The sequence below is a fragment of the Eretmochelys imbricata genome, chromosome 11 (genome assembly GCF_965152235.1).
Source record: "Eretmochelys imbricata isolate rEreImb1 chromosome 11, rEreImb1.hap1, whole genome shotgun sequence".
NCBI classification, from domain to species: domain Eukaryota; kingdom Metazoa; phylum Chordata; order Testudines; family Cheloniidae; genus Eretmochelys; species Eretmochelys imbricata.
In genome coordinates this window covers 34,239,817-34,254,144 of record NC_135582.1, presented here as the reverse complement: position 1 = coordinate 34,254,144, position 14,328 = coordinate 34,239,817, and the positions used below count along the sequence as shown (strand labels likewise).

At 38.8% G+C, this 14,328-nt stretch overlaps 1 protein-coding gene across 2 annotated transcripts in view; it reads right to left on the bottom strand.

Annotated features, from left to right (window-relative positions):
* SLC4A10 (solute carrier family 4 member 10) overlaps nt 1-14,328 on the bottom strand; it is a 204,609-nt gene that overhangs the window by 60,719 nt on the left and 129,562 nt on the right. Inside the window, exons 7-8 of one of the 2 annotated variants that reach the window (XM_077829536.1) lie at nt 7,932-8,023; nt 1,686-1,843 (exon numbers count right to left, since the gene is read on the bottom strand). In XM_077829536.1, the coding sequence (XP_077685662.1) occupies nt 1,686-1,843; nt 7,932-8,023 (250 nt within the window). The remainder of the gene's footprint in view (nt 1-1,685; nt 1,844-7,931; nt 8,024-14,328) is intronic. The other variant, XM_077829537.1, reaches the window with a different exon arrangement.

Genomic DNA, 14,328 nt, shown 5'->3' with positions numbered 1-14,328 from the left:
TAAAGAAGATGCAGGACGTAGAGTTTTCATCCCCGTATAGTTGTATAGGTGCACGCGCACACACAGACACATATATATTTGCCAGTTAGCCAACCATCAGCCAGATTTGTTTTCCAAGTTCATGTTTACTAAAGTGACAAACCCAGTTAGAGCTGATCTAACTATCCATTAAGAATTTAGCCTTTTTTTTCTCCATGCAAATCACTCAGAAACTGAATTCAGTGAATATACTTGTTATTCATAAGTATTCACCAACTATTTATATGAACACTTTTTACTGTGGGGTGGTCAAGCTACTCACACCATGAATAATGAATAGTCAGAGTATGTCAGTCACCACCCAAGTCACATGGTTTTGTTTCTACTCTGTTTAAAATCAGCAAATGGCAAAGAATGAATGATGAACAGAGCACTTCTAGCATGAGTTAGTTCTTGGACAAATAATTATCCAGAACACACTCATGATTTTGCCATCAGCTCAGAGTAATGGGCACTGCACTGCTGCATCACCAAGAGTTATGATCTCCTTGCTGGTTCCCTCACTGCTTGGATAAGGGAGTAGACTGCTTCTGTTCTGTTCCCAGTCCATTGGTCCAGTTATGCTATCTGGCACATTAGTGGGGTGAGGTTAAGGCTCTGTCCACTCCACACCCCATTTTGTGCCTACCTGTGCAAGAAGGGGATGTGGCGGCTGTGAAAAACCTTCTTCCCCGGCCATTCTGCTACCCACGATGACTCTGCACCACCACATTAGCTGGGCCACAATTAGTCCCTTATATTAAAATTAACTAAATATTAATATTTAATTAAATATTAATTATTAATATTTCCACCGACATTTGTACTAATCCCCAATTAGTTTTAACTTTTCACAGACAACTACATTTTGTATCAGCATATCATTGTTTATATTGTGGTAGCATCCTCAATGTTTAGCTTTCCTGGGAAATTTCTCCCCTCTTTTACTTCATTTTAAAATTATTTAGACAATAAAATAAAAAGTTAGAATTCATTTCTTCCCCTCTCCAGGTTCTCCTGAAAGGGAGAATACAAGCCAAATCCAAGGATGCAAAGGGAAGGGGTCTAATCATGGAGAACAAACTATGGGAGGAGCAGTGGTGAAATTTGTGGGTACTGGAATCCAATCACCCCTTTCAGTTCTCTCTTTTTCAGCTGTTTACCCCAGATGCCTACTGCTCTTGAACAATACTATGTTAATAAAGAATTGGAATGGGCTCTATTCTTTATACCAATGTATTTATTTCCTTTGTCATTTCTCCCTTCAGGAAAAGTTATGCAGGATTATGCAAACAATTATAACTCCCAGGTAACCTGATCAACCTCTTTGCTGTTTACTCCTTCAGTTTCTTAGCAATTCGTCTGTAATGTTTGTAATTCAAATATGCTAATCCGTTCATCATAGTTTCAGAAACAGTGCACTTCTGCTTCTACTTCTGAGAAGGGCACACAGGCCTCAGGTCCAATAATTAACTTAAGTATGCACTATTTAAAGGAAGGAAAGGAAAGGTAAGGTGTGTGCCCCTCTTATGAGGTAACAATTCATTTAGTAACTGGATAAAAAACAGGGCTGAAGGATGATTCCCATCCACATCCACAAATGCAATTTAGAAAAATGTGAAATGGAATGAACTACCATCTATATTTTTAGCACAATCTACACTTACCTTGTTGGAATTGGAACTTCAGCTAGTCCTGAAAGCAATACTGCAGGGGACAATCTGACAAAAGCAACTACGGCACGATCCAAAAACTCTAGTTCACCAACTAAAATGTTTGACGCTTCAGCTCCAGGAGGTATCTTTTTCATAAAGTGTAGGTCAACCTAATAATTAAAAGAATAACAGCAGCAAAGTTCAAAAGAAAAGGTTTGGTATATTATCTGAAAAACTAAGGTACACAACAATCTCTCTCTATTTCAATGACACAGAGTATCTTCACTTGGTCACCACCTAATGTACGACCAGCTGCCTGAGTTTTTTTAACCAGTCTACTTGCAGTGTTTTCTTTTCTTGAATAATTTTAAAAAGAGAAATAAATGAATGGTTCTCTGTAATATGAATAACTATCAGTCTTTAGCATTTGCCCAAGTGTGCAAACGGAATATAGATAATCCCACTGCACAACTTTTAATGTATCCTAAATACTTTACCTACAGGGCCAAAGCAAATATTAATGGGAAATACACCATTTTTTGTTTTCTTCTATCTTCTTTATTATGCTAATTAAAGTAGTTATGAGAGGGCAAAGCCTTGGCTTTGTCAGCAGGTGCTGCGTAAAGGAAACTTGAATTCAGTGGATGAGGTTGCCATGCTAGAGTCCCAACAAGACGGGAGATTGACACCTTCCTTCCATGACTGTTTCTTATCAACCAAAAATCACAAAGCACTATTGGTGTCAGGCTTGGAGGAAAATGTTTTCCAACCTCCTGACCATGAGAAAATAAGCTATGAACATAAGTGACGTGGGGTAATAAGTTTGAAGCTACAGAACAGTGGTACTCAATGTTGAAGAGATGGAGAAGCCATGTCACTACTGAATGGCATCACAGGTTGATTATCCCTTATATAAAGTTCCTTAAGGCCTGACTGGAACAAGCTTTTGGCAAGAGTCAGACCCGTCTTAAAGACATACAAACATTCAACTTTTTAATTTTGTTTTATTTTAGATTTGAAATGTGCTGGGTGTATATCAAACATTAAAACTCATTTAGATTGTTAAAGCTGGATCTTGATTGCACCATTATTTCTATATAGTCTATAGTTATTTGCCTGATATTCAGACTCATTCATATATTTATGTATTACTTCCACAGTACCATTCTAAATGTCATTATGTAATAACGATAGTAATACAACATGTATAATTGACTTCATAATGCACTAGTCTTGCCTAAGAACTTCAGACTATATGGTTTTGTCATTTGCTTTCTTTTTACTAATTTAAACACAACAACAGTGACCAAATCCAATATAAACTGTTAAAGTGGACCATTTTAATGTCTATCTTACAGCCATCTGTCAGTACTAGTGTAAATAGTCTTCGGTAATATTTAGAAAACTGTTTTGTTTGCAAATGGCTCTGGCACTTACTCAGAATTTAGACATAACAGAGTTGCCTGTGTTATGAAATATATTTTTAAAATTTTATTATTTCCGTAAACCCAAAAAGCCATGTTTCTAACGTTACCACAATCTAGCATAAGCCTTCTTTATGATAACATGAATGGTACTTCAGAGTGTTAGACAACTGACAAACCAACATGAAGGACTGAGGACTAGTAGACTGAAAGGTCTGAGTATATTTTCAGAGGACTAAGCTATCAGAGTCTCAGCAGATGCTTGAGAAAAGATCTCTTTCTCTTTTTGATTATTTTTTTAAAAATACATTGCCTATCATGGTCTCCAGGGGCTTCTGCCATGAATTAAAATTACAATCACAAAAAATTGAAACAGCAGCTGCTCCTCACCCCCAAAACCAGAAAATACCTAACTAGAGATGAAATCAAAATCCCAAACAATAACCTGTTATTGTACCCCAAAATCTGAGTAGGTAGACAAGCCCTGCAGTGTGCCATATTTAGGCTATTTCAGACCAAAAGATCTAAGACTGGGGCCCTTCATGGTAAACAGTTTATACTGAGGCGATTCCAGCTGGAGCTTTTCTACTGCCTGCAGTTTGGTAATATTATATGAAGAGAGAGGCACTCGCTCACGTAGGCAGATCCCAAGTCACTCAAGGGCTTTATAGGTTAAAATCAACACCTTAAGCTTAATCAAGAGACAACTAGGCAGCTGGGATAGATCATGGAGCATTGTGTCATGTGCTCAGGGTAAGAAACTCCACAGAGCAGGTGGACTGCTGCTTTCCGCATTAACTTTGGTTTGTGACTGGATCTTAGGTGTTGTCCCACATTAGCACGCATCTGAGGTGAGAAAGGCATCGTTGATAGTGGCAAGTTTCACATGGGAAAGAAAACAATCATACTCTCCTGGCCAAATGAAAATGAAAAAAGGACTTCCAGTAAACTGCTGCTATATTATCATTTAAGAGCTGGGGTTCCAAGAATACCTCTAGACTGTGAAGTCTCACAGCCAGCACACACCCCCCACTTCGGGGAGAGAGGATCTTCGCTATACCTTCCAGTTGCTTCCTCCAACCTACCAGTTTCACCTCACTTTTGTTGAGAAAGAGCTTCAGCCAGCTAGCCTTCATTCATGCCCCAATCTCAATGAGACACTGGCAAATTTATTTGATAGGACTGGCTGGATTAGGTTAGAAATAAAACTGGGATTCATCAGTATATGAAGGTACCACAACCCATTCCTCCTCACTAACTCTCTTAACAGCTCCATACGCACTGGACAGGATGGGAGAGAAGGTGAACTCAATAGGACACCACATGAGACTGCCCTTGGAGATGAAGAGCAACTATTCAACATCACCTTCTGGGAAGGCTCAGCAATGAAGGAATACCGGAACTGAATCCCACCCAATCCTGTTATAGTTCAAAGCTGAATCAATCATATCTCATGATCAATGGCATCACATGTATTTTGAAAGATCTTACAGTATCAGCATGGAATTCGGCTTTGATTAAAAAATGCTCTGTTTCTGTGCTGACCACATATATGTTGTAAGTGAGGGGGGCAAAGGTGCAGTCTCTTTAACACTTCCCTGCGGAATAGCCCAGCCTGCAGTGTAAATCAGAAGCAGAGAACAATGATAGCGCAGTAAGCTTCAGTCATTCCCAGCCCACTCTGACACCAGGGGCTAGGATGGGGGCCAGGATAGACCCCTTAACCCGGGGGTGGCCAACCTGTGGTTCCGGAGCCACGTGCGGCTCTTCAGAAGTGAATATGCGGCTCCCTCTATAGGCACCAACTCCGGGGATGGAGCTACAGGCGCCAACTTTCCCATGTGCCGGGGGGCGCTCACTGCTCAACCCCTGGCTCTGCCACAGGCCCTGCCCCCCTCCACCCCTTCCCGCCCCCTCCCCTGAGCCTGCTATGCCCACGCTCCTCCCTCTCCTCTCCCCCATCCCCCGAGTCTCCTGCACACCACGAAACAGCAGATCAGGAGGTGAGGCAAGAGAGGGGAGGCGCTGATCGGTGGGGCTGCCAGTGGGTGGGAGGCGCTGGTAATGGGGAGGGGAAGCTGATGCGGGGCTGCTGACGGATTACTGTACATTGGCAATGTACATTGGTTATTTCTGGTTCCTTCTCAGGTTCAGATTGGCCACCCCTGCCTTAAACTGTCTCTAAGCCATCCACAGAGGTCTGATGCGTTCAAGTAGCAATCAAAGGGCAGATTGCAGTGTTGAATCTGGCTCCTATCCATCAACAGGAAGATGTACTCTACCAATACCACCAATGCAGCCTTTGTGCTGTATCTGGATTGATATCCAGATTGAGGAGGCAAGTTGCTCAGAAGTTTGGAATGTTAGAAGGAGCCCTTGGGGAGCTGGATTAGTGGGCAGAGTGTAAGCGAGGCATCAAAGGCGCTTTTTGTAGAAGATAAAATGAAATTAACATGTTGAACAAAATTAGAGTAAGAAATTACAATACTCAGGAGAAGTACTTTAAAAGTATTGTCCACATGGCACCAGCAAAGTGCTCTAGAAGGGTGTGATTTGCTGAGCATTCTAATGCATCACGCACTCTTTCCCATATAGACCTTGTTGGCGCACTCTAAAAGTACCTTCATTTGCATTAACATAGTCCTCTTTGAAATGAGACTATATTATTGTGAAGTAGGAACCTTTTAGAGGGCAGTTTGCATGCAGCATGCTAGTGCACTTTAGAAATCACACCCCTCTAGTGCACTTTGCCACACCATGCAGACAAGCCCATTGTGTGCTCTGCATAACATTACTTTCCCCTCAATCTAAGCACGTTATCCAATTACTGCTGTCAGAAGTTACTATACTGGCACTTATCAAGGGAGATTGTATCCCTAAATATACAGGCTTAAGAGGATAAACTAAACTATATAAAATACAGCTAGGAAAAAGTCTTCTAGTTAAAATTCCATGAGGCAATTTTATCCACGTAAACAAAAGCTGTCTCTTTCCTACTTCATGAAACCACTACTGGTGTTTAACTTACTGAGGGTTCTTAAGATTAGCTAGAAAGGTGGGACCTTATTACCCTATCACACCCAGGAGTACATGAACAATTTTTATAGTAGGGCTGCTGATGGTGGAAACCACGGTGTTTGTTATTACTATTTCAAGCCAGCGGGCATTGCAGCACCCCCAGCACCTCTTTGTCCAGCACCACTGCTCACACCAGTGAGAATCCGGAATAGTTCTGGTGAAGTCAATGATATCATATCAGTGTAAAACTGGTGAATGAAAGTTCAAAATCTGCTGTCTCCATTTTCCTTCAGCATGAAAAGCATACCTTGAAAACAGAGTCTGGTTTTGAAAGCTGTGGAGTCAAAGACCCACAACTATGAGTTCAGTGGGTTCTGACATTCAACTTTCAAAGTGATTGTGGAGAACTGAGAAAAGCATTAAATGAAGTGGTGTAGTGTTCTCCAGGTTGCTGTTGATCTCATCGCTGCACTTTTAAAATTTAAATTAGACAAATCTATTTTTATTGTTACCCTTTACAATAGATGTTACATTTCAATACACAGAACATTCACCAAAAAATATTAATATTACTGTGCACCAATTAACACTTTTAAAAACAACATTGAATAAAAATGTTATACTCTAAAAAGGAATACGTTTGTTTACTGATACCTATATTTATGTATTTACAGAATTAGTACTGGCCTCCAATTTGAATTACATGTCTCTGTTATAGTGAAATTTCCTTATAACCAGTGTAGAAAGACAGCCAGAGCGCTGCCTCATCTCTCTCTCTCTCTCTCACTCTCTTAGTGATGCAAAGATCCTTTTCATGTCTTTGTTTCATCCCATGTAGACAACTGTACTGCCCTTTTTAGGGCTGATTCCTAGCCCCTGCACAAAAAACTGACAGACTTCAGCTGGTACAAACTGCTGCTGCTAGAATTCTATCTGGCACCAGATGGAGTGAGCACATAACTCTATTGCTGGCTCAATTATACTGGCTGGCAATCAGATTCCACAACAGATTCAGATTTCTATTCTTCACTAACTGTATACATCCCTTTAGAATGTTAGTTCTAATAACCTTTCCTGACTTGCTCAAATCTTACCCACCCAAGCACCAGTTGAAGTCATCTGTTGCTGGCATGCCTATCTCATGCCTGTACCTAATGTGAAAGTTTGTTTTAGGCACGCAGCACCTTCACCAAAGATGAGGGACATTTTTTATACCAAAACTGAAGACTAGCTTGTGTTTCCTTGCTTTCTATTATTAGTTTGTCATTAAAAACCATACTACTGAACTACTATACAACTTTGTAAAGTGCATTGAAATATCTTGGCGTGACACAATGCTATGAAGTTATAGACATTTAACAAAAGCAAATTATTCTTCAGACACACAGAATCCACAAAAGCAGGTTACAAAAAGGGCATTTTACATTTATGCATTATTCCCACAAGATAACATATGCTAAGTCCAAATGATAAGCAATCTGAATTACTTTCCTACTTAGTCAGCCCTTTACTCATTTCTGAGACCTCTCCCTACAATCTGTTGCCTCCTTACAGTGTTATGCAATGAAAAGTGTGTCTAATCTCCTGGAATGTGATTTCCTGTTAGCAATATTTTAACAATGTTTTATTCGAAACATTTAAAAACCTTCTTTATTGTAGGTGCAACATATGTATTTTGTAGCATTGACATGTGACAATTTATAATATTGAAGTGAAACATTTTTAGAGCTTTCTCTGATTAACACAAACCACTCTTTTTATTTAAAATTTCTTCTTGCCAGTCAGAAGGCTCTTTTCACAGTCAATAAACGCTTACCTTGCTAAAGTCAACAGTGCTGTTTTCTCTGCTCACGTCATTTTTATTTTCAATGCAGGCAGGAGCAGACTGTGGAGAAACAATCTGACCTGCTAAAAAAATATATTGTTATTACAGAATACTAACAATTATTTACATTTCTACAGAAGCATTCTATGAAACAAGTGTTAGAATTAAATTAGAGTATCACATATGTTTCATACTGCATGTGTATGAGAATGTAAGCATGGAAGTGAAATTAAAGACTTATTTAGAACAACAGACAAATTCTCAACAGACATAACATTCATTAGCTGAAGCTAGAGATGGGAGAATCCATTTTAGAAAAATTTAAACCTACTGTTGAATATTGTGAGGACAGATTTTTGTGCCATGCACAGCGTATAAGTTCTGTTAAGAGTTGTTACTCCATTAAAAAATCCTTATTTAAAAAACAGTCCCACATCTACCAAGGAAATTTCCTAAGCAATGTGAGGAGCTGCCAACTTTAGGCCTCAGTCCTAAAAACTTACCCATGTGAGTAGTGAATCAAAGGGGACTCCCCATGTGCATAAGTTTCCTCATGTGCATAAATGGGCATTGACTAGCATGACAACCAAAGCTAGAATAAAGTATCTTGTCATGAAAAATAAATGTATTGAAATTTAGGCTGTTCAAAAAATTATAAATTGTTAAATAAATATTGAAATGGAAAAAAAACTTTTAAGTGAAGAAATTCCCAGTAAAATCCAGGCAGGAAGAAACACAAAATATTTATAAAAATTAGAAGTGCTCAGGACAGGAGGAAGTGTTCAAACATAAGCCATAATGATGCAAACAAACACATGCATGAGTTTATTCACTTTAGTGGTGCTAGTGAAGCTAATGGGATTACTCATGAATGAAGTTATACATGGGGGTAGTATGTGTTTGCAGGATTAAGGCCTTAGACTAGTGTCCTTATAGCACAATGGTCATGTGGAAATATGGCTCTTCCAGTCTTACGTAGACCAGCACAATGAGTAATGATGTGTGGTTCTCAGCCTGGTGTGACTCGCAACATTTTCCATCTTCTCATTTGAATATCATCCTTTGTTTTTCTAGTTACAGTCAGTTATCTATTAATCTCAACTGAGTCGAGTATTTTTAGCCATTTAAGAAGAGGGACAAACATTATTACTTAAAAGTTGTTTTACAGGTCTCCGAAACAAACAAGCAATAAGGCTATAGGAAACTAATATTCTTGTAGGGGAAGCCTGACTAACTGTGAATAATAACATTGCGGTAAAATAGTCAGGTTTTGCCACTGAAGGTGCAAAAAGAGGATTAGTAGCAGAAGAAGGGCATGTATGGGAGAAAAATATCCATTCATATATTTAAAATATATTAATTAATGTGGCCACTCATCTCCCTCTGGAAGACAAGGGAGGGAATGGCAAGGGAAAGAACAGTTCATTTAATTCCTTTGGTTTGATTGTGAGAATTAGAGTAAATCCTATCTCAAAAAAAACCTGTAAAATTTAAAGGACTTGGAGGGGAGGGAGACACACACATAAATACCTTGGGTGAAAAAAATGTTGAACTGATTGGGTGGGAAGTGGCAGGTCAGAAGGGGAGAAAGTTGGGGAACCTAGCCACAGACAGAAAACTCCAGGCATCTAAGGGGGGTGTAAAAGAAGGCCTGACAACTGAAAGCCTAGCAGCAAGTAAGATGTCTAGTAAGGGTGAGTGACACTGTAATAAAAATCAGGAGCAACTCAAGAAATAAAGGGCCCAAGCCTGCAAGGTACTAAGGAGCAGATTTCCAAAGGTATTTAGGTGCCTAAAGATGCAGATAGTTAGGTACTCCAGAGCTAAGCAGCTAACCTTTTTTAGGCACTTTTGAAAATCCCCACTGCACCTTTAGGTACCTAAATCTGCCCCTAAATACACTCAGCTGCCATCAGGAAAAGCTAAGCAACTTGCAGGATCACGTCCTGCGAGGAGCTATAGAAGTACCTTAACCCTGGACAAAGAATAGATGTCCAGCTTTCTGCCACACAATCAATGAGCATTCCAGTGAAGAACTGACAGGGATTTTCTGATTTCCACAAATCAGAAAATGTGATTTCCACAAAATCAAAGTTTTTCATAGGAAAATGTCTATGTTGTCAAAACAAAGGTTGAAAATATTGAAATTTATGATGAGATGAAAATTCTGATATTTGATCAATTCTGTTCCAGACAGAGAAGGAGAAAAAGAGCGAGTACTCTAGCAAATGCATCTAAACAAGCAGGTTACAATTCTGAGATATTTAATTTTACTTTCATATGATAAAGATTAATAGATTATTGTAATCTGAAAAATTTCCCATAAAACAAGGATTTTAAGAGAATGTTAATCTATACAAATGTTTCAGGGGAACAGCTACAATTTTTCCAAACGGTTCTCCCACTACTAGTTGTACATATTCGGTTATGAATGGGCAAACTGTTAATTAGCAGCCATTCAATTTGCCAGTCTCAAAATTATAACTTTAACTTTTAAAAAAATCAACTTCATACCCTTCATACCATATATTACTGCATATTACTATGTTTTCATGCTTTAAAAATTGGATTTTGATATGTAGCAATATACTAGAATCATATTGGACCATAACCCTCCCAGACAATAGTGTTCAACTTCTTTTGATTATAGAACCACAGTATGTGAATACAACTTCTGCACCATTCTGGTGATTTCAATAATGTAATGTAAAACTCTCTGGTGACTCTGTACTGCATTTTTATTATTATTATTATTATTATTTTTTGCATTCTATTAAAGTGAAATGCACCCCTGTGGAGAGGCCCAGGAGAAAGCTTTTGCACCACTTACGTCACACTTAAGCTCTTTGCTAAGTGCTAAAGGTACCCTTAAATAGAGTTGGGCTTTGTATGCACATGAGTTAATTTCACCCTAATAGACTGCATGAAGAATAAATGCAATACAAAAATCTCCAGTGGTTTACATTACTCAGGGAAGAATTTCACAACTAGTAAGCATATGTAAACCAGAAGAGAGAGGTGTTCCAAAATGTCTGGGCCAGATTCAGCACTCAGTTACACCCACAGAACCCTAATGATTTGGTTGGGATCATAAGGGTGTAAGAGAATGTAAAATTTAGATTTGTAACTTAAGATCTATTTATTTATTTTTCTAGGCAAACAGGAAACATGTATAATTACAGATATTAGCATATACATTTTGTATGCTAGAGAGAGAGAGAGAGAGAGAGAAAGAGAAGTTAAACTTTTTTTCATAACTTAGTATTTACATCTGTATTATTATTCCATAAAGTGAAAGCTGAAATGCAATTCTTTAATTAAATTCTGGCCCTTGTACAAAGATGGAGTAAATGGGAGCAGAGATGTTTGGCAGGAGAAATAAAATCATCTCCTACGACTCCGAGCAAGACCATGGACATACTGCGCAGACTGTTATAACTGCTACAGTGCAGACTCAAACTTCACATAAGCATATACCTACCCATTGAGCTGGGGGTGTGATTCCCAGCTCAAGGAGAAATACTGGCTATAGCTTTTGCAGAGCTACCATGCTAAAAATAAAATGTTGCTGCAGCAGCGCAAGCTGATGGTGTGACTACCTGCCCCAAGTTTGTACCCATCCAAGACCCTAGGCATGTACTCAGGACAGCTAGTCCATCCTACCACTTGTGCTGCCACAGCTACCCCTTGTGTTTAGCTCTTTCTCCATGAGAAGGGCAATCATCATATCTAATTTTAAAAAGGGGAACAAAGAGGGCTAAGGGAATTATAGACTAGTCTACCTAACTTTGATAGCTGGAAAGATACTGGAACAAATTATTAAACAATCAATTTGTAAGCACTTGGAGGATAATAGGGTGATAAGGAATAGCCCTGTCAAACAAGGAAATTTGGTTGGTTACTGGCCTGGTAGATAGGGCGAAGCAGTAGATGCGTTATATCTTGATTTTAGTGAGGCATTTGACACTGTCCCACATGACATTCTCATAAGCAAACTAGAGAAATGTCTAGATTAAATTACTAAAAGGTGGGTCCACAACTGGTGAAAGACTGTATTCAAAGACTAGTTATTCAATGGTTCCCTGTCAAACTGGGAGGGCGCATCTAGTGGTATTCCACAGGGACCAGTCCTGGGTCCAGTACTATTTGATATTTTCATTAATGATTTGGCTAACAAAGTGGAGAGTATGCTTATAAAATTTGCAGATGACACCAAACTGGGTGGGGTTGAAAGCATTTAGGAAGACAGCATTAGAATTCAAAATGACCTTGACAAATTGGAGAATTGGTGTGAATTCAACAAGATGAAATTCAATAAAAACAAGCGTAAAATACTTCACTTAGGAAGGAAAAATCCAGTGCACACGTACAAAATAGGGAATAACTGGCTAGGTAGAAGTACTGCTGAAAAGGATCTGGGCGGTTTTGTGGATGACAAATTGAATGAGGGTCAACAATGTGATGCAGCTGCAGAAAAGGCGAATTTCATTCTGCTGTGTATTAATAGGAGTATCACATGTAAAACATGGGAGGTATTGTCTCGCTGTACTTGGCACTGGTAAGGCCTCAGCTGAAGTACTGTGTCCAATTCTGGGCACGACACTTTAGGAAGGATGTGGGCAAACTGGAGTGTCCAGAGGGAAGCAACAAAAATTATAAAAGATTTAGAAAACCTTACCTATAAGGAAAGATTAGAAAAACTGGGCATATTTAGTATTGAGAAAAAACACTGATGGGGGACCTAATAGTCTCAAATAAGTTAAGAGCTGTTATAAAGAGGGGGGTGGTCAGTTGTTCTCCATATCTACTGAAAGTAGGACAAGAAGTAATAGGCTTAATCTGCAGCCATGGAGATTTACGTTAGATATTAGGAAAAACTTTACCTATAAGTGTAGTTATGCTACGGAATAGGCTTCCAAGGGACATTGTGAAATCCCCAATATTGGAGGTTTTTAAAAACAGTCTGGACAAACACCTGTCTAGGACAGTCTATGTTTACTTGGCCCTGCCACAGCACAGGGAGTTGGATTTGATGACTTCTTGAGGTCCCTTCCAGCCCTCCATTTCTAAGATTGTATGAGACCTACAGTGAGTATGAATTCTCGAGATGGGAATCACACCCTCAACTCAAAGTGTAGACAGCCTGGGAACCTCTAACCACCTAACATGACGTCAATTTTTAATGGTCTAAACACTTGCTTTCACAGTTGTGTCTAGTAACTCCCTATGGTAACAGAAATGTACACAACAGGAAACACAACAGGCCCCAGTCAGTATGTGGAGTTTATGAATGGCTTTTGTTCTTTTTGCATGCACAAGACTTTATTTTTTATTTTCCATGTATGGTACAGCCATCTGGAACCAAATGATTTCATGAGACTCTTGGCCTTCATTAAAGTAAAATAGTAAGTTGCTAGCCCTCGTAGCTGAGGAGAAAATCTGAAAATGCAAACCAAGTGGATCCTACAGGCTGAAAATCCAGACAGCAAATAAAGAGAATGCAATGTGCTTAATTTTGGGAGATCTGACTCATTATTTTTGAATGCCCAAGGTTGGCAATATTGTGACTAGATCAATGGGAATAGTGGGGACCTAGTCAGTAGGATCAAGGACAAGCCACAACTACAGCCCATTAGCCACAGCAATAGCCACATTCATGCAGCTCTTCTATGTCCTGTCTTCAGGTTGAAGAAGATGATTCTACTGCTCCCCTCCAGGAACACCTGTGTATCTCTGTCAAGCCAAACACTTTTATTTGTACTTTGGGTTTCTGTGTGGATGACCAGAATTTCATTCTTTAAGTATAGACAGAACACTTAAAAATCTAATGATATCAACGCTTGGATTTATTCTACTGTCAGTATGTATCAAGCATTCCAATAGCTTTATTCTTCTATTTGAGAAGTCAAAGAGAATTGCAGATTTTCTAAAGCATATACCTGCCAATCAACTGTAACATGCTATCTACTGAAATACTCAGCATGCACACGTGCACACACACACACACAGAGGAACTTAAACGTTTCAACAGACACACTCATGTTTAAATAGGTTTTAGGGGTTATCTATTTAACTAAAATGCCAACACCAAAACAATGAAATATACTTCATGATTTTATGTAGAAAATGATTTGTTTTTAAGATAAAAGAAAATTCCCAAGACTTTAAAACTATGGACAGTAGATAGGCATGCTCAGTTTTTGGAAAAAACAATCATTCAGAAGAAATAGACTCTTTCATGCAAAACCAAACCATTTATATATAAAAGGAATTAAAATGGGGTCCATTTTTATATTGCATCAATAGATGCCTATATTAAAAGATGCCTGAAAATTCAGTGTTTTGAGAAAACCTATTAATTACATCAAGTAAAAATCAGAGTTCCAGA